Genomic DNA, 25186 nt, shown 5'->3' with positions numbered 1-25186 from the left:
GGAATACACTGAATGAGAGCAGAAAGAGTTTACACTTGCTCTGTCCATGCACTCCTGCCTAAACAAAAGCCTGATTGTATATGGGCTGCCCTTGGAGCTGGCTTGGATTTTTCTCAGGAAGAATTTAAAAGAGATCATGTTTAATACTCCCAGAAGCGTTCTGGTGAGCATCCTGCCAACCATTGTCTGTCTTGTCTTTTGTGAAGGTTTTTAAGCTCTGTCTACGGATACTCAGTATAGCTGCTTATATCTCTGCCTTTCTCTAAGAAGCCATTACAAGTTCGCTTCTAGATATTTTTTTTTTAAATCATTCTACTTCTTTAATATTTAAATACTGTTGTAACTTATTATTGTCTCTGTTTTTTGCCAGAAACATGAGATGGCATCACAGAGAGTTGCCATTCGTCACTATCTGTGACTCCATGAATACCCTTTTCCCACGTATCTTTTCTGACGATGTAGCAGAATAGGCAACCAGTGTTTGTTTTAATTGCTGGTGATGCTTGAACAATTGGACAAGATCACTTCACCTTGATTTAATCTAACTAAATTAAGGAAACTTCATGCAAGTTGCATAAACCAGTAGTGATTATCTTGCGGAGACAGTGTGAGGTTCTGAAAGATAGGCACATCACTTGTTTATCTTCCTATCTATTAAATGCGTGGTGGGATGGAAGAGAAGAACCTGGGAATTGAAGCACTCACTCAGCCTAATCTTCAGTTTCAAGAAATAAATAAAATGTGGGGACACACAGAATATAAGAGCCTGCTTAGAGTTTGTTGTGTTTTTTTTCCAGGACAAATCATGTTGTATCAACCCATCTTTCTCCTGTGATGGCATTATGTGGATGGAAGGGGAAGATGTGACTTTCATTTTGCCATCAGTAAAGCTTTTTACATTATCTCAGATTATATTCTTACAAGTCAGGGAAAGAAAAGTACCATGATGTGTCAGCAGAGCTGCTTAAAAAGACATACTTGCAAAAGTTGTCAGGGATTTGCTGACAAAAAAAAAAAAGCACAATTTATCAAGTGAGTTCTGGATAAAGTCCCTCTTGGATCAAACATTGCAGCCATGAAAGACAAAGCCTTAAGAAACTAGAATTCATTAGCTGAAGCTCAGAGAAATACTTGTTTAGAACAGGTTAGGCTTCTGGCACAAACAGTTTGAGGGTGGTTGATCCACACTTGAGGCAGAGAAAGAGGCCAGATAAGTTTCCTAGGGTTTTCTTAATCAGCAAACGTTTTGTAAAGACAGGCGAGTCAGGTTCTGTACGGTTCTAGGTTAGCAGGGAAGGATTGTTAAACAAAACACTTAAGTAAACTGTGACCATCTGACAAAACATTTTAGAGTTTGCTTGTATTTTAACGAGGTATGTGAAACACTGTATCACTCGTCTTAAAATATGCTTCTAGGATGCTGATGAATATTGCATATATCTGGCATTTGCATATATCTCATGTCTTAGACTACAGGTTGAGTAACAATGATGTTGAGTAACAGATGACACCTCAGGTTCTCCTGTAGCCATATTTTAATGAACTCAGAGATATTTAGTAATGTTTCCTACCTATCTGTTCACTGTTTAACCTACTTCTGAGATTCTTTGGAAGGGAAAGTACTTAACCATCTTGCATCTCTTACACCTTGGAAAAGGTGTTTAAAAAAATCTTAACTATTACATTACAAAATATTTGAGTAGCATGTCGCCATTTGCAACATGAGTTTCAGATCAGAGAAGGAAGGTACCCAACACCCAGAATCATTAAAAAGTCCAGAACACAACTTTGCAAACAAATATATGTTTAATTACATTGTATAATTGACTTATAGTTGTTAAATATATTATTTTACTGTATAATTTATCGTTCTTCCAGTTCCTTTAGCAGTTCATCAAAGTGAGTAATGTACCATTTAGCTTTCTCCTTTACTTGCTTTCTGATTACATTCCCTCCAAATCCAATGAAGCAGTCCTGGCAAAACAGAAAGAATGGGCACATGAGTTATTGCAGTTCTGTGTAAGGAATGGAGCTTCTCGGCAATTAAGTTTGCTTTTAAGATTGGATTTTTAAATGGTGATGTTCCTCCCTGCTTCTTCACCTATGTTACTTGGCGTGTTCATTTTCATATTTATTAACAGGAACTTCGTTAACATTTAATTTTACACCACTTTGGTTATTTGGTTACTAAGAGGTCAGTTCCAATAGCAAAAGTGTGTCTCAGTGCCTTGTAACTTCAGGATTGTTCAGATCTGAGATTTTACTGAAAATCAAATGGAGCTGTGATGCAACATAAAGCCTTACTTACTATTCAAGCGTGAGTTAACATCTGAACGTGCAAGCAGCATCTCACAATTATCCCTACTTTTTATCTTAACTCTGTTTACCTCATTTGATAGATACCAAGAGTAAACATTAACCAAGATTTCAATCATTAACCAGAAACAATCATCATTTCTGGGTCTTAGAAAACAGTGTTTAAAATTTCCACTGCTGTTTTTTTTTTGCCTTCAGATAGAAAGCATAAAGCAAATACGAAGCTGCTTTGATCGTGCACATATTTAATGCTAAGGGATATCTTGTCCTAACTCACATCAGCAGCAGCCCTTAGAGTCTGTTCCTGTGCATTTCCATGCACTAGGATATCTGCCCCCAGCATTGGCAAAGCAGCGGCTCTGAGTTACTTTTTTTTTGTAGAGAAAGGCACTAGAGATGAGAAAGATCCCTCCTCTGTGAAATGACTGTTTATATAAGCTGTCTTTCTATTCTTATTATTATTCCACCCTGTCTAGGGCTGAATAATAGGGCTGAATAGCCCTGGTAAGGCTGCTATCTTCAGAGGTATCAAGTGAGATGAACCTTCTTGCTAGGTTGGTATCAAGTAAATGTGCACCAGACCTTCATGCTTAGCAACATTAAATACTGGCCAGAACTGTGATCTGGGTAGTGTAGGACCTCTGTACAGAGCACTGTGCAGAAGCAAGCAGTTATTGTGGCAACATAGATGGGAAAGGCAGATAGATCAGCTTGATTTGTGATAGGTTGGTAGACTTTATACGTTCTGCTGGACTGAGCTAGAACCCTGGCTCAGAGAGTGGAACCTTTACTGAAACCGGCTAATCGAGAGAAATCAGCCGTTGGATGATGCAGCCTTTCTAGAGGAAACTACCTACACAGATCTTTTAGGTTCTGGGAAGTGCTGAAGATCTTCCTTGAAGTCCTACAAAGAATTTAAACCATAATTCCCACACACACACAAATTAATCAAAGGGAATTTGGAATTCCAGTTTTTTAATACTTACAGCAGGGGGGCAGGCTTCCATGTCTGTAGCTCCATCTCCAATCATAACTACTTTCTTGAAATGGAACTGTTCCTTCAGATGAGTAATAACTTTTCCTTTCCCCCCTGATTCAGCTGTTGGTTGTGTTTCATCAAATCCTGCATATTCTCCTAGAAAACAGTGGAAGGACAAATTAGACACACAGCATATTTTCATGTAGATGAAGAAAGATGCATGCCTGTGGTCTTTTCTTCAAGAAAACAGCTAATTACTTGCAGTCCCGTAAGCCTCACGATTTCAGCATCCCAAAGAAGTAATCAGAAGGTAAGCATAAAAACTAGGATTTTACATAAGTCTTCAGTGGGGGTGTTTTAAAAGAGCTGAAATGTTAGGACAAAAGGAGAAACCCTGTATGGTAGCATGTCAAATCCATTCCCAGTCACTTTGATCCAGTCATTCTGGTCTAAACATTTCAAAAGCAGCATTCAGTGTGATACATAAACAGTGTATGAAACACTGAGTAAGAACCAAGCTCACTAAACACAGTTCTGCTCGATTACACTAGCTTAAAGTCCAGAGCAGCTCTGCAAAAGTCTCCATTGGTCTTCATGCATACCTCAGAGTCACTGAAAGTGAAGTTTGCCTCTGAAAGCAGGTAAGTGTAATAAATTCTTTACACTTGAAAGAGAGAGAAAATGAAACTGCTCTCAGCAACTGTAATGCTTTTTAACTTTGGCACAGTTTCCAATTAAAAAGTAACTACAGCTCTATTTCATATGTCTGGAAAAGGACCTGTGTTCATATTTTGGGGGGAAGTTTGGCTGTTTCCCTACTAGGAGACAGCTGGATTGATCTTGAAGCTAGCAGGATTGGTAATGAGGTGATGTAGGTTGGACAATATCTGTAGCCCAGTATCTGACAGTTTGAACACACACACGCAAAAATTGCATTAATTAGCAAAGAAAAGACCTGTTAGGGGAATCTCACCATTAAAGTAAAACTTCAGCCTGTTGGCAAAGACATTTGCTGTTGGAATGTTCAGCTGTAAGGCCACATGTTCCACAATGCTCTGAAACCCTCCGGAGACCAAGAAGACCTGTACCCCGCGTTGATGAAGCCTGTTCACCAGCTCCCTGGGAAGAAAGAAAGTCACCAAGCATGAGTGCCTGGCAGCATCTAGGTGTGCTGAAGGGATAACAAGAAAGCCAAAATAGATCTTTCCTAAACAAGGCCACCCATCTATTTTGTTATTCCAGTTTATTTGTGTGCTGCTTTCCAGCTCCATCCTTCTCAGCTGCTTGAAGATTTTCCATCTTTTCTTCACAAGTTTGTGCATATACCTTGCTTGAAATGAGCTGAACAAAATCATCATGTCTAGATATGAATAGGTATTTAGTTGCTCAGAAACAAGTGCTCCCTAGAAATGTTTCCTTTATACTTTCATACTGTTCACATTAGTTCCCCTGAAAAAAATGAGCCCAGATCCAGTTCAGGTTGTTTTCTGAGGCTAAGTGTAAAACCAGTGAGATAAACAATCTGTAACACTGAAAAAGAGCAGGGAATGCAGTGGAGATAAAACCACTGCACAAAAATATAAAAGTGGGCTGGAAAGTGCGCAAAGTGCAAACATTTTTCTAACTCAGACTTGATTCCCCCAAGACATTGATACTCTGTATAGAAAAGGGCACCAGCTACAGAAAAAGAATTAAAAAGTGAGAAATTTTCAGACCCGGTTAGTATCAATGGGACTTGATGGCAATTAAAAGTTTTATAAAAGTTGGTTCTAGAGTCGGGAAAATCAACATGCAGCAATGCTAAGCAGTAGAAGTGATAACAGTAACAGAAGAAATGCTAAACACTGAAAAGCAAGTGGAAGCTTAAAGCAGGCTACACAGAAAAGGAGGAAGAAAGGGAAGGAATGAAAAGGAAAGTCATGTGATTCTAAACATGGAGACAATGACCCCTTTGTTGTTACATCTAGCTATGCCTTCTACAGAAAAAGCTGAGCATGTGCTTCATCTCAAGGAGAAAATACAAGTACAACATTGTATTAAAAACTGTATATGCTAAAAATATTTTAGATTTACAGCTATGGCCATGTTCCATAATAAGGAAATTATTTTCAACTGTTTGAAACAATCTGAATAGAAAGAAAAACCTTTTCAGTTGAAATAGTTAATGTTATATCTAAACCCAAAGATGAAGGAATACATGTATATGCATGGGTGTATTTGCCTCTAATGATTTTTTATGTCAGTATGGAATGTGTAGCTCTGAAAGTGGATCCCCTAAGCTGAGTCCAGTGATGACTGCATGCAGAAGTGTGAGAGAGAATATAATTACAGAATAGACTAAGCCAGTAGTTTTTATTGAGTAATAATCTTCCTCCTGGCTCCCTTCAAAAGAAAAAAAAAATACTTCTACATGTGGAGCAGATTATTTTCCATGCCCATCGAATTCTCACGCCGGAATGTCAGCTTGCCAGCCAAAATGCCAGTTAATACCTAAGACAGTTTCTTTTTATACAGACACTTATCCACTCAACATGGATCCAGGCTATTATAAGCTCCTGATCTAAGCTTTGTACACAAACAACATGGAAATGGAGTAGGAAAGCTTTCTATATCAGCTTCACGTTCTTTCAGCTTCACTAATGTCACAGAATTTTGTTGATTTATGCTATGTGCTTTTGGAATACTTTTTCATTAGATCATTTGAAATTTTTCTTACCGGATTCCTGGCGTTAGCTGAGGTGGATTGTCAGATATTAATTTTTGCACTTGCTCGTAGGAGGGTCGTATGAGTCCTAGTCGTGCTGTTAAAGCTGCTTTGAATGTCACAGTGCCACCCATAGCTCTGCGAGTCCTGAATTGTGATCCAAACAAAACAAATCAGTGACACTTAACAAGATGAGGCTTCTCCCAAGAGCTGTTATTTTAACAGGAATGCCAAGGAACAAGTTAAGACCCCATAGCTTCTAGGTTATACCACATTATCTGTGTTGTAAAGGACAAGATTGGTACACTGAAAAGGTTGGTAGCAACCAGTGGTAGAAGAGCTCCACAGACTGGTGCTTTTGTAAGAACCAGTGAGGCAAAGGAAAGCTGATACTCTGCGAATGCAATCTGAGCCACTGGGACCAGTATTCCTAAATCACAGGCCAGCTGCTTGTCTCTGAAATTAACAGGACTTTCGCTACAAGTTTCAATGGAAACTTCAGCCTCCAAGTGAAGAGTCCAGTTTCCTCTGTCTCATAATAAGGTTCTTCTAGTTCTTTGCCAAGTGTTATGATGAGGCCTCATCTGAGTATATCAAAGACATTTAATTTAGAGAATTTATTTCAGTATAGTCCTGTTGAGTGGCTTCACAATTCAAAAAAAAAAAAAAAAAAAAAGTTACTTCATTATGCATTAATTCCACTTACTATTCCTAACATCTTTTTTAAAATGGTAATTATCTCCTGTGACAGAGATGAATTAATCTGTATTGTGAAACTGTTGTCACAGGTTTAACCTTATCCATGCTTATTTTTTACTAATGTTCATGTGAAGTAAACAGCAAATATACATACATCTCTGCGACGGCATCTCCAACTCCACAGAACTTTGCAAGCTCATCAATGCCTTCTTCCCTGATGACTGTACTGTCCACATCAAAGCACACTGCATCAGCATTGCGGAAGATTTCTTTCATCTCCAGGAGAGACGCCATCCTTTTAGGAACCTTCTTACTGTAAGAGGATAAGATGAATTGTTTCTGTGAGTCACAGTACTGGACTCCGTCTTGAGCCATTGCAGCGACTGCTCTGCTCGTTGTGAGAAGGACCGAGCACAGCCTGCTAGCCAGCTTTTATCAAAGTGTGAGTGGCGGTGGAGGTCTGGCTCTGTTGCTGATTTGCTCACTGCTGTTGCTGCCTACTGATGTTCAACTTACGTTATGGGTGGGCTGGGGAGCTGTGGTCAGCTGCTGATTTGCTCTCTGCAGGCTCAGCCCATTGGTGTTCAGGTGGGGTTCAAGGTTGTAATACTTGGCATTTGCTGAACCATCAGACTGCCAACTACTGGACAGGACTTAACATTTCCTGTCTTGTCTTGCCTTCACTGCTCAAATGGATCTTGATTGCTCAAATGGATCTTGATTTCTCATCAGACCTGGTCTGTGGTGTCAAATTAGTTGCTCCAGGAGACAGTAAAAGACAACCAACCCTTAAGGATTTGCTTGATTGCAGTAGGTATATAACTGTCTCAAACCTATCAGTGAGTAGTCATCCCTAATCATGAAGGTTTAGATGCTTTTCTCTGTCCTGATTAATATAAGGTAGTGGTATCTTAAGGGGTTGAGTGAAGTTCCCAAAGCCCACAACCATGACTTTTTCCATAACAATACCTGTCAAAAGTTCATTTTCTTCCCTTTTATATCTGTCCACTTAAATGTACTGAGCACTTCAGCAGACCAGAAGCACAAGGTGTTAATCAGGGATTTTCTTACTCTACATTACTAATCATGCTTTACCCTTTCACAAGGGATTGCAGTGTGGATCTTGCTATTTACCAGTAGTACATTTAGACACAAGTACAGCTTTGTATCTGTCCCATTTCCCAGATCTTTGTTGAAGCTCATGTTTGGTTATCTCTTCTAATCTCTTAAACTTCCTGCAAGACAAGTCTCATATAACTGACCTGGGTAGTACGTTCTTCCTTTTTCTGGAATAGATACAAAAATACCTTTAAACAGCATGACGTATATCTTCACCTTTTGCTTTCTTCTCACAAAGCAAATATATTTTCCTCTTATATATTCTGTCATTTTTCATGGTTACAGGTCTTACATACACAAGTTTCCACAAAACATTTCTTTTTTTGCCCTTTTGGGACAAACTTCTCACCCTCTGCACACAAAAGACATCGAGTGAAGATGGAGAACTGATTGCTACATATCTTGCTGTGGAAGAGTCTAGGAGCTGATTGGTACTGACATAGCTAACCATCGGACAGGAGTCATCTAGGGATCACAAATGGTAAGCACCAGTGCTGTTTCCTGATGTGGTTTTATTCTCACAACTAGGCTTGCTAATAGATTACAGTCTTTCCCCTGCCATGTGGCAGGTAGAAGTTGTCCAGGTGCTTTAAGGTTTCAGATTAAAAGCTGCTGTTCAAGCCTGCACTATTATTACTAGGCTAGATCCTGAAGGTTTCAATTTTATTCAGTCCTTAGGTGCACAAACCAACATGAGAGCAGTTCTGCGTTACTAAGGACTGATGGATTAACTACTGAGTAAAAACTTGGGATCAAACTGAGCTAACTGCAGACAGTAGCAGCTAATCTGATGAACTGGGTTTACCCTATCAGAAGCAGAAATGAATACATTTCTCAACAGAAAAAGAGTCTGTGAGCTGTCCAGGATAGAGTTTTCATTCAAATACTTAACCCAGTCTAGCTGTAGTCCCAACACCTTCCTCATTAACTATTCTTCACTTTTTGCTCTTAATTCAAGTTTTCTGCAGAGGTGTGAGTGGCATTGCCTGCATGTCCATCCATGAGGACTGCTGTCACAGCAGTTTGTCTGACTTAGAGCCCTCAGTTAGGGCCTTGTGCTTCCCACAACACCAAGGCTATGCAGGGCATCCGACACCAGCACTAAATGAAGTGCTGTTGACACCATATGGTGAGTGCTGGATTACAAAGGGCTTTATGGAAAATGATCATAATCACTGAAAAAAATGTATAGAACACGCACATGCACACATCTAAGAGAAAATACCCCAGGCCTTCATCAAAAGGTAAAAGAAAAAGTCTGTATAATTGAAGCAGCCAAACCTAAGGAGTGAAACCTGCTGTGAACAGCAAAGAACCATATCTGTAAGAATTAATCTTTGTTTACTGGGTAGATATCAGTGCTAAATATGAAAAAGCAAGAAACAGAGAGAGCAAGTCGTGACAGATTAAAGGCAAAGCTATCCAAAGCCAGCCTCGGAACAGGACAAATTGAGGGGGATAATTCTAGGTGTTCTTGAGTTTTGTGGTATGAGCATATGACTGTAATACCCAAAGTAGGTTCATGGCTTTTGCACGAAGCTGCAAAGGTGACACAGTGGCTTACCTAATGCTCATCTGTGTCACAGGTGTGAGTGAGGACAGGAGAGCAGATACCACCCAGCCCACACTTCCCTGCAGTACATACAGTTTGGGAGTGGGAAAGTAGGACAGAGCCTGGGCTCAACCTCCCCAGAGTCCCAGAAAGCAAAGGTGAGTGGGTACAGACAGACAGTGGACATTAAAACTTTCCTTGGACCAAAACTGGTTCTGAGCTAAGACTTGGCAGCAGGTGGACACGTGAAATGTGAATTCCAGGTTTACTTTGCGTTAGCCTTGGCTTGACCTTGACTCCACAGCACTGTTTTGAATTTTCAGTGGAAGATTTGGATTTCCAGAGCAGGAGGGCTTTGACTTCAGAACAGGGCTTGACAGCCGTTTGCTAGATCTGTTTGTCCAGTGGCATTTTTTAAAATGTCCACTAGCATTATTTAAATAGCATGCCATTTTTTTTTTTTTTCTAGCCTACTGGAAATTATAAAGTCCACTAAGAATTCAGCCTTGGTTTTGGTGCCAGTTTTAAGGATTTGCTCTACTGGGCAAACTTGTTGCATCATTCTGGTGTGACATTTGCGTCATGGTGTTCCAACACTGATTCCTTCTTATGCAAAGCAGTCACATTGCCTCATGCTAACCTGGGGCTGCACTGCAACATGACCAATATGATGCAATATCACTGTGTGGTGACACAGCACTGGTATGTGATTTCTTGGTGAGAACCTGAAATATATTTTTGGATATGTGTCTTCAGAATTTTAATCTCTCTGAGAATAATGTTATAGCTAGAAAAAAACATTGGGAGGAGGAAGGAAGGGACATGAACTTTCCCTTCTCCCTGTCATATAAATTTCCCATGCTCCCTTCCCTTCTGAGTATTCCTTACAATGATGACACCACTGCTGTGAATTTCAATTTGATGCATATGTATACAAAGCCATGGCTGGAATTAACTCTGTTCTCTCTTTGTTCTATGCAGTAACTTTCAAAAGTGTTTAAGGCTATGGGTTATGATGCCTAAAAATGACAAATTGTAAGAGAAGAATTGTGTTCTGAAATGCAGAACAGAGCAGTAGTTCCTGATCTCCCTTGATGAGTGGCTTGCCAAAAGCCTTCCAATTCCTTTTGTAGCCAGGCACTGAGTTCTGGAAAACACATTTTTGGCTAATGTATCATCACACAAGTTGGAGAACTTGTGATGAGCTGTAAAATAGGGAAGCTCTTGCTGGAGCAAAGAGGAGAACCTATGTGGGAAGCTTCAGCTATTGCAGGGAATCTTGCTGGTGAGAAAAAATTCAGGAGTTAAAGATGCTTCACGTGGGATGAAATAACGTTCTTCTGTTTTTGTCGGCAAAGCTCCAGGGGTGACCATCAACTCCAGAGGTCAGCAAAAGCCATTCCAAACAGTAACATGCCAATTTCAGTGACTTGTGATTTTTGTTCCCAGCCATAAACGTAAATGGGAGCATAAGGCAAGGCTATTCATGATTGAGCAATGGCCCCAGGAGCAGGGGGAATTACAAGTAGAAGATGTTCTGTTCCTTCCTTTGTGTTCAGATTTTTTCCTGGGCCATCTTGCCATGGCATTCACCAGAAAACTGCCTAGAATTAAACATGCAGGGGATAAAAGAACAAACAAGGTAGCTCATGTGAGCGAGGAATTCGTGGCCCCAAACCTGTCACTGTATAAGAAGCGTTTGGACAACGCTCTTAGATGTATGGCCTAACTCTTAGGTTGCCCTGTGTGGAATCAGAAGTTGGACTCCATGATCCTTGTGGGTCCCTTCCAATTCAGGATACTCTGATTCTATGAATCTGTGATTCTTGTCTACAGGTAGGTGTCACCTGAAAATACGAGGAAAAACAATTGAAGCTGTGCTAAGCTCTTCTATGGACAATTCTCTCAATGATAATAGTAAAGGAATAGCAGTTTTTAATTCCAGAGTGGCATGGGCCTCTGTGGTTGGCAGAGATGAATTACTCTAAAACACAGAACATCCGATTGCTTACACGCATCAATGTTTTTATGAGATGGTAAGAAAAAAGAAATTCCCACAACTAATAATTATAAGTTCAGTCTCCATATGAAAAACTTGGGTAGAAGATCTCTGATCATTCAGCCATCATATTTCAGATAAGAAATCTATTTCTATTCTATTATTTCCATGCTGGAAAGCTATCCAAGCAGCAAACATTTCAACAGGTCTGGTAATAAAATATGATGAGGAAAAGATGAAAGGAAGAAAATGAGAAAAAGAAAAAACAATGGGCAAAGAATAGACTACAGAAGGTGTAAGAAGGAAGTGACAAAGGGAAAAGTGAAACTTGAGATGAACAAAAAGGAAATCACAAGGGGAAGTGGAATCCCCATGGATCTCCTTGTCTCCAGGCTATTAAGTACTTCATTAGGCCACTTGGAAAAAAACTGGCATTTCCACAAGAAATAGTTCTCTTTCGTAACAGAGAGGGCGGAGTCACAGCAGCAAGCCTAGCAATTATGTAAGACCACATGTTAAAGGAAAACAACTGTAATCTTTTCTGTTTGCTGACCCTTCAAAGAAGGGCACTTGCCACACTGTGAAAAACTGAAACATCTGCAAGATCTGCTAATGCAAAAGGAACATGAAACAGTACTCAGGACTCCGGGTGTTCTGTGGCTGGTTTATTTTGATGAGATCATTAAGAGATCTCAAAATCTCCATCGTGACTCTACTTGACTTGTTATCTTATTTCAGCTTTCAGAAGTGTTGTCACACTGCTACTTTATATTATGTTCACATTTCTTGCTGTGAAAAAAATGAAGATTAAGTGAATCTTAATGAAATACTACTTAGAATGTTTTTTGTTTTGTTTTGTTTTGTTTTTTTAAGAGATCACTTGGGAATATCCTACAGTGTGCAAACAGTCTCTGATGTTTGTGATTCTGATTCATTCTCACATTTAATAATGTGAGTGCGAGCATTTTATTGAAAGCTACTGCTCCATAACAAGACCCATTTTGGTCTCACTTTGCCCTGAGTTATTTCCCTGGCATCAGTGAAGTTAGTCCCAGTTTGCCCTGATGTGCATGAGAACAAAGTCACTGTGAGCTATATTCCCAGAGCAGAGAAATATTGCGCTGAACATTCAGTGAGATTAACAGAAAAGCAGCCATATAAGACTGTTTCTGTTGCACTGATGGGAAACTGCTGCTTAGAGTATGGGATTTGGAGAAGTTTGTTGTTGAACCTTTTCTCAGAGCCTGTTCCTGCTACAGGTGTGGCTCTGCCCATGAGAGTGTTCACAGGAGGGTTTCCATGGTATCAAACAAAGCACTTAATCCTTCATTGTTGCTAGTCCTTTATCTGTAAAATGGGAATAATATGGTAACATGGCTTTGCTATGTTGAGGTATAATTCTCAGTATAAGCAATGTGCTTTAGAAGAGAGATTATGTATTTAAACAGATTAGCTATATTTAAGCAATTTTTTACTATATATTCCTGCAAATACTGCTCTTTAAGTTCAACCCATCCTTAATTAGGAGTTTCTGTGGTTTTCAGTGTGAGAATAGAGAGATTCAGTCCTGAAAGTCACTAAGACTGCTTCAAACTTCCTTGTTTCCTGTTCAGTTCACAAGGTAGTAGTAGAAACCTGTAAGCAAGTCAAGAGATGGAATGTTTGCAGCGACACACTGAGAGCTGCACGGCAGTGCCTAACAGCACATTTTATTTAGGCACCTTTTAAAAGGTAATTGAAAAGGCATAGGGGGAATCTGGTGGATGTCGGTACACATCTCCTATCTCTCCAATCCCCTCGTGCCTGTCCTGCCAAAATGATGATGCTTTCCCCCTGCACGATTGCATCATTCATTCATGCTGCTGTAATAAAATAGGCAGCAGAGTGCTGCTGCATCTCGCAGGGCAGCGCACAGCCCCAGCGTACAGCTCATTGCCTATGCAAGAAAAATCTGATAAGTGTTATGGAACTGAACACACCAAACGCCAACCCCTTCCAAAGTGCGAGAAAGAAACGTTGCCGGTGACTTACAGTATTGTACTGGCCGTGGCTGGTGCTGCTGCTGCAAACCTCTTGGCTGCACAAGAAAAGAACGGATCAGCTGAGACCTTCAGTCACATAAATACAACGGCACGGGCTGATCTGGAAGAAAGCCGCATTTTGTAAATCACTCTTTATAATCTGCTGAGTAAGCCAGCCTGGATGTTTTTTTTAAATGGTTGCACACATGTAACCAGAGAAGTCCAGCTGTTCGCTGACAGGCGTAGGAAGAGAGGTGTAACCTCGCCGACGTCAGGGGAGGAGCCGTTCGGGCCCACTTTGGGGCGCTCCCAGCTTGGGTAGGCATGGCTTGGCAGGGAGCAGCCTGTGCACAAGATGATGTGGGGTTTGCTCGCCTGCCAGCCCCTGCCACGGGCACAGGGAGCAGGACGGGGCTCAGCGAGCCCACCTGCCTCCAAGCACAGCGCTGGTGCAGGAGGACTGGGGAGGAGAGGCAAGAAGGGGATCTGCCAAGCAACAGCCAGGAGTTTCTCTTGGCATGAAGTCAGGGTGAGAGGCAGGAGCACTTGTTTTCACTGCAAAACAAAGGTTTCACGCATTAAAATTGCAATATCGCATTTTGGCTTAAGCTGTGAAACTGGAGCGCGCAAAATATTACACACCAAAAAAATCTGCAGTCAAAATTCATCACAAACTTTGAAGGCAAAATGAAAGCCTCTGCTTCTGAGAACGCTCTGTTTTGTTTCTCCAAATAAAATGTTGTCAAAAGCAACGGGAAAATTGCAGAACCTGTCTGTGCTAGTGCTTTGGCATCCTACAGAAGAACTTCCCGCAGACATGACTGCGGGCACTAGTTAGTAAACAGGAGGCTGCCAACCCAGAACTATGAAGCCAATTACTCGTTTCAAGGTCAAGAAAGCCAGACTGCTGATTTAGCTTCTTTTATTCGCTTGTGATAGGAGTCTTATGACTGCTACCCATCTTGAAAGATTGTTCTGCACCACTGGGTACACCAGTCACATTCTATGCATGATGGTTTTGCAATTCTGGCAGGATTATTCCTCAAACTTAAGGGTATGAACTAAAATCAATACCCTTCTGTGCTTCTCCTCCTATGCCTTCCTGTACATTTTTTCAAATGTTCTCAGTACTTGCGTGACTATTTGTCAATACAAGCATCTATTAGAAACTTCCTGCATCAAGGAAAGATGGGACTGAGCCTCTTTGCTGCAAAACTGGTGATGTGATTCGCTGTTTTGGCTGCTCCTGTTTGTGAGTTTTATCGTGGCAGGGCAGTATGTTTTAAAACGGATTTAGAAATCGTTTCGGTGAATACGGTTAAAGAAAAACAGATCTTGATAAAGATGAAAGAAAACTGTTTTTCCTGGGAATCTGTTGTGTTTTTGTTTTTTTTTCTGCCAAGATAAGCACTGCATGATTTCACTTAAGTGAATTGCTACTGGACATTTCATGAAGGATATGCCCATTACTTTTCTTAGTTTAACAGACTTGTTGTTTGTAATTTGTTTAAATATTACATTACTGATTCCATTCTGCTGTACTTTGTTGTAACTCCAGTAATTTCAAAGGATAACTTAGGCATTGTAAGCATCTGCCCTGTATTTTTACTATGCATTAAGAGCAAATATTCAAAACTGTTCGGCACCTGCTACTAAAAGACTGAAAAATGTAGAAAGGCTTGTAGTGCTGTCTGAAAAATGCTGCAAAATGGGCATTTAATGTGAAAATGCAAACGAGAAACATTACTAAACCATAACATAACCACCCTTAGACATGTGTGATCCATGAAGGAAGCACAGAGAGATGTGCCTGGAAGTGTTAGGATGGAGAATTAATTAATGCCTTTTTCACAAGACATCACCCACACGGATCACAGAAGAGCAGCAGGGAAAACGTAAAAAAAAAAAAATACAGCGTGCCTGCTGGTGCGCCTGTGGGTGTGACAAGGCTGCCCTCTACTGAGCACAGCCTGGAGAAGAGATCGAGGCAAACAAAAATTAACCACAGGCAAGAATAGCAAAGTATGTGTGTGACCTGTGGGCTATAGAGTCTAGGGCAAAGCTAGGCATTTGGGTATTTTCAGTGGGCAGAGCAGCTCGGCACCTCGGATACTAGCACTGCAGCTCCTCATGGGTTGGGCTGTCATGTTTTGTTTCGTTATGCTTTCAGCAGGCAGGTAGCATCCCAGCAAAAGTGAAGAATAAACATTAACTGGAGAATTCCAGAGCCCAGTTATGAAATACCGAGTGTAATTTCCTGTGTTTTGCAATGTTTAATGTTTATTTTTAATGATTACAGCAGCAGAAAAGGAAAAAAAATGCAGTCTCTCTACTAAAGTATCATCATTAAAATATTTTACAAGACAAGCACCCTGCTCTGCTAAACAAAAAGGCTCCAAACTTGTGGTACATTTTGCTCAAACATCAACTCCATCCGAAATATGTGAAAATCAGAAACCCAAGCGTAATAGCAGCTGTCCCCTCCAGACCTGCCAAGTCAGAGCGATGGGCCATGTGTGGCGCTTTGCCCAGAAACTTGAGATCCTCACCCAAAGCAGCAGAGCACATTACTGGCAGGTGCCATCCTCTACTGCCAAAACCAGCAAGGCTGCTGAGTCTGCCCTTATATTTGACCCTGAATGACCATTTCAGTCAAGCTTCCCCAAAACTTTTGTTGTGCAACAAAACTGTACCCATCAGCAGGCTTTTAGAGTTTACTACTGGAAGTGGCATGGAAACACGAGTGGCCTCATTGCACTGCTGCTCAGCAGCCAACCTCTCCATCCAGAGCTCCCACAGCCTGGGTTTTGGCAGCTTCCCTGCTGCAAAAAGTGGGAAGGAGCAGGGGAGATTTATTCTGCACCATGTTAGACCTGGTGGATGAGCCCTGGGTGAGGCTCTTTGTGGTCTGTACTGAGGAAATTCTGAGCTCAGGATCAATTTCTATAGAATTGCGTGTGTCTGTTTGCTGGGGGTTAGTGCCCTCTGGAGCAGATGGGCTGCAGGAATACCAAAAACCACTTGGCCTGGATCTTCCCAGCACAGCTTTGCAGCCACAGGCCACGATTATTCTGGAGGCAGGGACTTTCCTAACAAAACACTTGAAATAAACAGAGGGTTGTGTCATGCCTGGTATTGCCAATCGCCCCTGCAGCAGGCAGGTGTTAGGGGACACAGGTGTGGATGGGGCAATGTGGGAGCCAAACTTGGTGCAATCTTTGCTTGTGGTATTTGTAAGGAGCCCTGGCAAGAGCTCTTAAGCCCTTTCCATGGGAAATTCTCCATCTTCATCCTTTGTGGAGCGGAAAGCCACTAAGATGTGTATGTTGTGCAGCCTCAAGGACTGGGCCCTCACTGGCCACATTGGCCAAACACTGCCAGCATCCCATTGAGGTTGCCTCGATTTTAACAGTATTTTTTCTTCCACAGGCCTCACAGGACACCTCAGCATTGCCTGGGGATAATTTTTCCCCATAGTTCCTAAGACTTGTGAAGTGAAAAGCCACGGCAGCGAGCAGGGCTGTGCTGTGGTGACCGGGAAGATCCCACTGAGAAGCCACTGGACTTGGTGGGCCCACACAGCACCCTCTGTTAAGAAACTTTTGATTAACCTCATCTCTGGCATTTTACCAAGACCCATTTCGATTATTAATCCATGCCGCTTAACTATTAATCTGCTTGATCTAAGGTTAAATGGGCAGGTTTAATTATTTATTCTCACGGTTCTGTGAACCTGCCCCGGGGGGTGTCTGTCACATGAGTGGGTGGGATTGACGACCGAGCACCCCGGCCCGATCAAAGACCTGGTTAATACATTCATTGTTAAGCATGAAGCGAGCTGAGCCATGCCATATCCCCCGTCCCCGCCATTCCCTCAGGGCCCCGCTCCCCTCAGCACCTCATGAGGGGAGAGACGGTAGGCGGGAGCTGCCCGTCAGACCGACAGGCCTCTCAGCCAATAGCGGCGCGGCTCTGAGGCCCACGGACCAATGGGGACGCGCGGCCGCCGGAGTGTTCTAGAAGGGGCGGGCGGGGAGGCGCGGCCGGGGGCGTTCCCGCCCAGTGCGCGGCGCGGCGCTGAGGGGAGCGGCAGCGGCCATGGCGGTGAAGGCGCTCAACCCCAAAGCTGAGGTGGCTCGCGCCCAGGCGGCGCTGTCCGTGAACATCAGCGCGGCCCGCGGGCTGCAGGACGTGCTGAGGACCAACCTGGGCCCCAAGGGCACCATGAAGATGTGAGGGAGCCCCGTTGGGGATGGGGGAGGGAGGAGGCCGCGGCCTACCCGCCGTGCGCCTCAGCATTTGGGGCCTGAGGGGAAGCGTGAGGGGAAAGGGGGAGGGAGGTGGGGTGTGGGGCTGTGTGGGGGGTCCTGCTCATGCTTACCCCTTCCTGGTGTCGCCCACAGGCTGGTTTCAGGCGCCGGAGACATCAAGCTGACCAAAGATGGCAACGTGCTGCTGCAGGAAATGGTGAGTAGGGAGGGGGGGGGCTGGGAGCCTGGGCCTGTTCTCCTCCCCATCGCCTGGGTAAAGGGGAGTGTGTCCGTTGCTGCCTCCCGTGTGTGGTTCTGGGGTATTTGGCCCCGTGTTTGGGGAGGGTGATACTCTTTGGGAAGAGTTTAAAGGATAGTAAGTGCAGTTTGGTAGGTGTTGAATGAAGTTGGCTTGCAGTTGTGGCAGTTCCCATTTAAAAGAAGTACGAACGAGTTAAAAAATATAAGCGCTTTTCTTACCCTAAATTTTATTTCGGAAATGCGTAATTTTATTGTACTAAGGTCGGTTGCACCAGAGTACTTCATAACTGTGTGATTTGGAAAAATGTTTAAAGTTGAGAGGTGGGTGCGGTTGATGTAACACGAGGCCCGCAGGGAGCTTGAAAGTGCAGCCCCCTCCAGCTATGTGGGGCATGTTATGCAGAGCTGGTGCCACCCTGCCCCTGGCTCTACAGCAGCTGTTGGTCCAAGTACCTCCAGTACCCAGCACCAGTCTCCTCAAATACTGATGCTCTTCTCTAGGTTCATAGGCTCCAACCTATGCTAAAATAATCTTGATTCAGCGGTTGGAGATGCTAAGTGCTACATGTGTTCCTTAAATTGAAAGGCTGATTTGTGTAAGTACCCTGCAGTCACGTGTGGTAATTGTGAACTTTGGCCAGGCAGCAATAATTCTCCATCCATCTTCATAGCTGGAACACCGGTGCACTGCTCAGCAGAGGAACTGATGAGAAACAAACTGACTGAATGTTGGTTTTAATTTTCATAAGAGCAAATAAAGCAACTGTCAAATAATAAACCAGTTAAGGTTTATACAGCATTGATCATGAAGTAAATTAGAACTAAATTAGTTCTAAACTGTTTTTAGTGCACCTAACAGTCCAGTTGTCTTAGTGCACCTTGGTTGCTAAAGGAGAAAAGGGCTCTGTCAAGTGAAGCACTGTTTGCAGGTGAGGACTAGCTGGGGCTAACAGCACGCACCATTGTTCTGTGTAGATCACAGAATCACAGAATATCCCAAGTTGGAAGGGATCCACAAGGATCATTGAGTCCAACTTCTTGGTCCACACAGGGCTACCCAAAAGGTCCCTACACTGGTCACCGGAGACTTGCTGGGTCTTCAAGGGGAAAAAAAGACTGTGCTGTGCAGGTTAATTAAAGAAATTTACTGTCCAAATGTGATTTTTATTGTTACTTAATGGAATTGTATGTTGAAACTAGGTAAATTGACAGGAATAATTAAAACATTGCCTACTAACTAAATAAACTACTGAGCTGATTTCAGATCACTTGCTTTCTCTACCATTATGGTAAGGCTTACAGTTCAACTTCTTAACTTTTGTTTAGCAAATACAACACCCCACAGCCTCCTTGATAGCAAAAGTAGCAACAGCACAAGATGACATCACTGGGGATGGCACCACCTCAAACGTCTTGATCATTGGTGAGCTCCTAAAGCAGGCAGATCTCTATATTTCTGAGGTATGTGTTTAGTGCGTCTCTTGTAGGTGTGCAAGTGAAAAGCTTCGCTTAATACTGTTCAGCTTGTGTTGTATGATTAATGCTCATAAATCAAACATGGAAACGAATACATTTTCTACTTAAAATGAATTTGTAAAATGGAGATAAGCTACAGAGGAGGACTGGAGACTTGTTCCAAACTGCTTATTGGGAATACAGGAGGATTTAATAAGGTTGCGCTTGATACATGCTTTTATGTCTGGTTGTTTTGTTTGAATTAAAACAGTTACTGTATGTACAAGGAGATGCTCTCTGATTATAGATATTTGGGGGAGTGTAAGTTGCAGAATACATCTGTGTTGCACAGTGAACACCCAAGTGTGCTTTGTAGTTCCCTTGGTTTAAATTCTGTGCTAGAGTAATCTGTGCTTTTCCTCTGCATTAGAAGGACTGGCATTCCTTTTATATGTATTCAGAAGGACAGAACATTTTATTGTCCCTGTAGCATGCATGTACCCTGTGTTCTGATGTTACATGAGAGTTGAAACCACAGGTTCTACTTGTGGGAAAATACCTTCTTATCTTACTGTTGTCTAATGATTTCCCTTCTTCTCTTGCACCCTAGGGCTTGCACCCTAGAATAGTAGCAGAAGGATTTGAGATTGCAAAGGAAAAAGCACTTGAAGTCTTGGAGCAGGTCAAAGTGACTAAGGAAATGGACAGGGAGACCCTTATAGATGTTGCCAGAACATCCCTCCGGACTAAAGTTCACACTGAACTTGCTGACATCCTAACAGAGGTAAGTGGTACATGTGTTTTCAGCCCCTTTTCATGCAAAGAGGTCCATGTTTTAAGCTGCTGTGGTTATTCCTTGGGCAAAGGGTGGATAGGAGGATGCAAGCTTGCACTTGGAAAGACTAATGGCCCTTCTGGGGATTTTCTTTTCTCCTCTCTATTCCAGGCTGTAGTAGATTCTGTTCTGGCAGTCAGAAAACAAGATGAGCCTATTGACCTTCATATGGTAGAGATTATGGAGATGAAGCACAAATCAGAAACTGACACAGCGTAAGTAAGAAGTATCTTTGAGGATTTTAATGGTGTCCTGATGTTTGAGCAGCCTGGGGTCTTTGTTTTCTTTTAAAAAGAAGAACTTGTGTGTTTTAAACCTACAGCTGGGAAAGTCACTAAGAAGGGAATGAAAGAAAGAAATGGAGAGTTCAGCTGGTAATTATCTAGAGAGCAGAAAGCTCCCAGTAACTGAACTTGATTCCCTGACAAAAGATGTTTGGATAGCAAAAGGTGGCACTGTCTCAGACTTGTGCTTTGCTATGGGTGGACACGGTTGTTTGCTTTTTATCTATACTATTTTTTCTTAAATGCCTGTTTATTGCAAGTGAAAAATAGCATTCAGTGCATGGAAACAGGGTTGTAGTCATCCAGTTGTTTATTCTGTAGGCTTCTACGTTTATGTCAGTGGCATGGATGAATTCTGCACTAGCTTTTCTCAATAGCTACTGCAGTCAGACACTATGCCAGAATAAATTCCCTCTTTACATTCTGATTGGTGCGCTTTCCATATGCGAATGGGCATGCCCTTGGAAGTGGGATACATGATTGATATTTACTCCTTACAAAACCACGCAGACAATTCATTCTGAACCTGTTTTGCTGTTAATTAACTCCCTAGTGTGCACCTCCATGAGGTGCTCATCTCCTCTATGTGTACGTTGGCACACAAAATGCTTTCTCATCTTTCAGGCTGATTAGGGGACTGGTTTTGGATCATGGTGCTCGCCATCCTGACATGAAGAAAAGAGTGGAAGATGCCTATATTCTTACTTGCAACGTGTCTCTAGAATACGAGAAAACGTAAGTACCCAGCAGCAAGATGAGTAGAAATACTTCTGTCTTTTATAAATTCTTTTAAGGTGTGTTTAAAAAAAGTGGCAAAAAGATTGCACAGGCTCTCTTCTAGAGCAAGGAAGGTAGTGTGGAAGGTGGAATGGAAGAGGCAGTGTTCCTCTGCAGCCCTTCTCTGGAAAAGGGAAGTTAGCAACTGAGATTAAATCTGCATATTAACTTTTAGAACGCTTCTGAGGGGGTTTCCTTACACTTCTAAATATTTATTTCCACAGCATAGAGGAAGCTAATTATCTTACTGCCTTTTTTTTTTTTTTCCCCTTCCAGAGAGGTGAGCTCTGGATTCTTCTACAAAAGTGCAGAAGAGAGAGAGAAGCTAGTAAAAGCAGAAAGAAAGTTCATTGAAGACAGAGTGAACAAAATCATAGACTTAAAAAGAAGAGTCTGTGGTGATTCAGATAAAGGATTTGTTGTGATCAACCAGAAGGTGAGATGAATGGTATAACGAAGTAGAAAAAATAACTTGAAATGTGGGCTTTCTTGGCAAGCTACGCACTGCTTGATTTTGTACGGTTCTTCAGACACAAATAACTAAATCCAGGTTGATGCGCTTGTGGATATGTGCATGCAGTTCCTGCTTGAGATTATCTTTGAGCCCTGAAGAAGAACTTCATGATTAACGTCAGACCGAGAGATTTTTTTTTTCCTTATCCTGATGGTCTCTTTCTTTGTTTCTAGGGAATTGACCCATTTTCCTTGGATGCACTTGCAAAAGAAGGAATAGTTGCTTTGCGCAGAGCTAAAAGGAGGAACATGGAAAGGTTGGTTTCTGGGGAAGGAAGGGGTAAATAACTTGTTGCAGACTCATTTAGTGAGTTAGGTCTGGCTTGAATCCACCTTTTAAGGACTGTCACTAAAAAGTGTGTTTTGGTCTGACTGGTTCGTATGTGAGAAATTTTTTTTTTTGTACAAACCATGGAACTGTCAGCTCAGCACACAGTGTGTCACATGAACTGGAGCTATCAGTGTGCTTCACCTGTTGAAGAGGCTTAATTTTACAAGCTTACTGCTTATGAAGAGCTGCTTTTACGTAAAAGGAAAACTGTTGCAAGCCTAGTAACTATAGCATTCTGCATGCTGAAATACCTTAATCCATAGTGGTGACTTCAGATTTTATGTAATGCAAAACAACTGCTAAGCTGTAACTGAATTCTTCCAGACTGACCCTGGCATGTGGCGGTACTGCTATGAACTCTGTGGAGGATCTCACCCCTGACTGCCTGGGCCATGCAGGCCTTGTCTATGAGTACACGCTGGTATGTACAGCTACGCTTGTAGTTGAAGCTGCATTAAATATGTCTACTGATAGCACTTGACATCGTTTTCTTGTGTACTGATGTGACTGCATGGAACTCTCTTCATGTTTTAAGAGCTGCATTGGAATATGATCAAAGGCTGGTGGGATTTCAGATCTTAGTGTCACTTCTGTGTGAACACATACCTAGATGGTTGCTCTTGTCATAGTGCCTTTTCCTATTGGTATTTCCATATTATGCATTTCATACCTGTAAAACTGAGAACATGGAAATAAGGTTCTAGAATGCTAAGTTCTTTCTGCTTAGGTTCTACATTTCTTCTTGGAGAGCTCTTAGTTCAGAACTGCGAGTGTCTGCTCAGGTTTTTTATTATGGGTACATTTGCTCAATACATATGATGTGAATGCCTAACCCTGCTTACAGGGTGAAGAGAAGTACACCTTTATTGAGAAGTGTGACAACCCCCGCTCCGTTACCCTGTTGATCAGGGGACCGAATAAGCACACGCTGACACAAATCAAGGATGCAGTAAGAGATGGTCTGCGTGCTGTTAAAAACGCTATTGAGGATGGTAAGTCTCTGCTCTGTCTAGTGACGTACACAAAATTCACCAGCTTTGAGGTAAAATTAACTGTTCAGATTGGAGAAGGTGCTTGTGAAGTCTCAATGTTAGTGCTTTCCCTTGCAGGGTGTGTGGTTCCAGGAGCAGGTGCGCTGGAAGTGGCAGTAGCTAACGCACTTGTTAAGCATAAACCTAATGTCAAAGGAAGAGCCCAGCTTGGAGTTCAAGCTTTTGCTGATGCTCTACTCATCATTCCTAAGGTATAAGGAATTCCGAAGTGACGGGGCTTTAAAGCACACAGATCCATCGTGTTTTCTGCAAGTCTCTTTAGATTAACATGAAATGATGTTTTCCTTCTCAAAGGTACTCGCTCAGAACTCTGGTTACGATCCCCAGGAAACACTAGTGAAGGTGCAGACAGAACACGCAGAATCAGGGCAGCTCACTGGAGTTGATTTGAACACTGGTAAGAACTAAACGAGATGCTCTGGTAAAATTAATGTGGCAGTAAATACAAAGCAGCAAAACAATTACTTCTGAATGACAGAAGTGTTCCTAGGAGGCAAAGACCTCTTGTGGCTCAGGTCTGTGAAGCAAAAAATGGCTTTTACTGCAGAAAGCCAAACTTCATTTCATGAAAATCTCTGCAGAATGCCTTGGCTGCTGTGCTGTTGCCACGGTCAGCCTTGCATGCTTGTAATACTTATATGTGTTCTGTTACACGTGGCAAGTAATACCAGGTGTTAAACTGCAGAGAGTCTTGCCTTGAATGGTGTAAAGTGGTTATTTAGCTTGTTCTGCATCTTTTCTAGGTGAGCCAATGGTAGCTGCAGCAGCTGGAATCTGGGATAACTACAACGTCAAAAAGCAACTGCTTCATTCATGGTAAGTGTTACAGACTTCACTTTAATTAGTAAGGGGTGTTTGATGGTTGAAATTTATAGAGTAATATGAAACCAAGGGTTCCCATGTAGAGGAAGGGGCATTGAAGGGCAGAAGTTAAACTGGGTTGTCTTTGTGTTGAAGCAGATACTCTAACGATATTTCTTTCATATTTCTAGCACGGTGATTGCTAGCAACATCCTCTTGGTGGATGAAATCATGCGAGCAGGAATGTCGTCTCTTAAAGGCTGAACTGGCAGGGATGGAGGTCAGCCCCAGTAGTGCCCCATGAGATCTCTTCAGGAAATCCACCCAAAGGTGCTCTTTTCTTAGCCATGGTGGATTTTCCCAGCAACGGAAGTCACTCTGCTGTAACAAGCAGCACTCTTTGGTAAACGTGGCCACTCAAAATGTTAGCAACTATTACAATATTCGGTTCTAAAAATCAGTTATTTATTTTTGACTTCTCTGAAGTGTACAACTGAAGTTGCTGTCCTTTTTACCCAATAAACTGTTATGTTCTGTGCTTTCTGGGTGTCAGTTATTGAAAACCTTGCATTCTGTGGCCAAAGGCTTTGAACTTCTACCACCATTGTGAACAGCGCTGGACTGTCGGCTTTGATTTGTTTCCTGTCTCTGTGTGCTGGGCCTCGTTATCAGTTCCAGTAGTTGCTGTGACAGTGATTAATAGGTCTCAGAGTTGTAAAAACGTTGTTCAGGACACTGTTTTTGGAGGGATGTGGGTTTAAATGGAATTTTTGTGCTATATTACAGAGCTGGATCACACTTTTGTTCACAAAACTCTTAATGTGCTCCAGAATGGCTGGGGGCATGTGTTGAGGTGGCATCCTTGCCGTAACACTGGTAGCTTTTTACCATTTTCATGCTGCAGGTAAGTATTCATGGACTGCTAACACTACACCAGATCTAGGCAGAACTCTGGATGAAAACCCAATTGAGAAGGTAATTAATGGGAGAGAAACAGCCTACTGCAGTCCTAAGGTGATTTTGGCAAGTCCTCATCCTTCTTTGTCATTACCAGACAGGAGTATCTGTCAAGTGGGGTGCATCTAAAAAGCAAACCTCTCCCGTGTTTGCCAGAAGGAAGGGTGAAGATGGGTTACGAGGAGATGAATGCAGTGTGTGCACGAGTGTTGAGATCTCTGGTGCTTTCTCTGAGCTGTCACTCGTTCCTTGGGATCTTTGCGGGTGGCTGGAAAGGGGAA

The 25186-nt window shown here is 42.3% G+C and overlaps 2 protein-coding genes and 2 non-coding genes across 5 annotated transcripts; 3 read left to right on the top strand and 1 right to left on the bottom strand.

Annotated features, from left to right (window-relative positions):
- Positions 1 to 1787: 1787 nt before the first annotated feature.
- On the bottom strand, positions 1788 to 13560 carry PSPH (phosphoserine phosphatase). 2 transcript variants are annotated; one of them, XM_068655735.1, is made up of 6 exons: positions 13400 to 13560; positions 6853 to 7011; positions 6012 to 6146; positions 4269 to 4414; positions 3303 to 3451; positions 1788 to 1974 (listed from the first exon to the last, which is right to left on the bottom strand). In XM_068655735.1, the coding sequence occupies exons 2-6, from the start codon at positions 6990 to 6992 to the stop codon at positions 1864 to 1866; spliced, it is 681 nt and encodes a 226-aa protein (XP_068511836.1). In that variant the 5' UTR covers positions 6993 to 7011; positions 13400 to 13560; the 3' UTR covers positions 1788 to 1863. The 2 variants fall into 2 exon arrangements, with proteins under 2 accessions (XP_068511836.1, XP_068511835.1); XM_068655734.1 differs by lacking the exon at positions 13400 to 13560 and having other exon boundaries at positions 6853 to 7140.
- A 3870-nt stretch (positions 13561 to 17430) lies between these two features.
- Positions 17431 to 24486, top strand: LOC137842082 (T-complex protein 1 subunit zeta). The gene is made up of 14 exons (XM_068655729.1): positions 17431 to 17621; positions 17793 to 17856; positions 19227 to 19361; positions 19966 to 20139; positions 20302 to 20405; positions 21099 to 21209; positions 21528 to 21687; positions 21939 to 22021; positions 22420 to 22516; positions 22940 to 23087; positions 23205 to 23338; positions 23442 to 23544; positions 23891 to 23963; positions 24140 to 24486. Exons 1-14 carry the CDS (start codon positions 17488 to 17490, stop codon positions 24210 to 24212), a joined length of 1593 nt encoding a protein of 530 aa, XP_068511830.1. The 5' UTR covers positions 17431 to 17487; the 3' UTR covers positions 24213 to 24486.
- Positions 19700 to 19831, top strand: LOC137842432 (small nucleolar RNA SNORA22). The gene has a single exon (XR_011089062.1). It is a non-coding gene; the product is annotated as a small nucleolar RNA SNORA22 (small nucleolar RNA).
- Positions 20817 to 20952, top strand: LOC137842431 (small nucleolar RNA SNORA15). Its single transcript, XR_011089061.1, has one exon. It is a non-coding gene; the product is annotated as a small nucleolar RNA SNORA15 (small nucleolar RNA).
- Positions 24487 to 25186: the final 700 nt, after the last annotated feature.

This window comes from Anas acuta, chromosome 19 (assembly GCF_963932015.1).
Source record: "Anas acuta chromosome 19, bAnaAcu1.1, whole genome shotgun sequence".
In the NCBI taxonomy this organism is placed as follows: domain Eukaryota; kingdom Metazoa; phylum Chordata; class Aves; order Anseriformes; family Anatidae; genus Anas; species Anas acuta.
This window is presented reverse-complemented; position numbering and strand designations above follow the sequence as displayed.

What these genes read in the sequence shown, in the direction of transcription:
- PSPH (XM_068655734.1), bottom strand. Translation starts at nt 7,073, where the DNA reads ATGGCTCAAGACGGAGTCCAGTACTGTGACTCACAGAAACAATTCATC. An exon ending in GGAGATGCCGTCGCAGAGAT is followed by an intron (nt 6,147 to 6,852) that starts GTATGTATATTT and finishes ATCACAATTCAG; the next exon opens with GACTCGCAGAGCTATGGGTG. An exon ending in GCTGAAGTTTTACTTTAATG is followed by an intron (nt 3,452 to 4,268) that starts GTGAGATTCCCC and finishes ACTGTTTTCTAG; the next exon opens with GAGAATATGCAGGATTTGAT.
- LOC137842082 (XM_068655729.1), top strand. Translation starts at nt 17,488, where the DNA reads ATGGCGGTGAAGGCGCTCAACCCCAAAGCTGAGGTGGCTCGCGCCCAG. An exon ending in CCCAAGGGCACCATGAAGAT is followed by an intron (nt 17,622 to 17,792) that starts GTGAGGGAGCCC and finishes TGTCGCCCACAG; the next exon opens with GCTGGTTTCAGGCGCCGGAG. An exon ending in ACGTGCTGCTGCAGGAAATG is followed by an intron (nt 17,857 to 19,226) that starts GTGAGTAGGGAG and finishes ACTTTTGTTTAG; the next exon opens with CAAATACAACACCCCACAGC.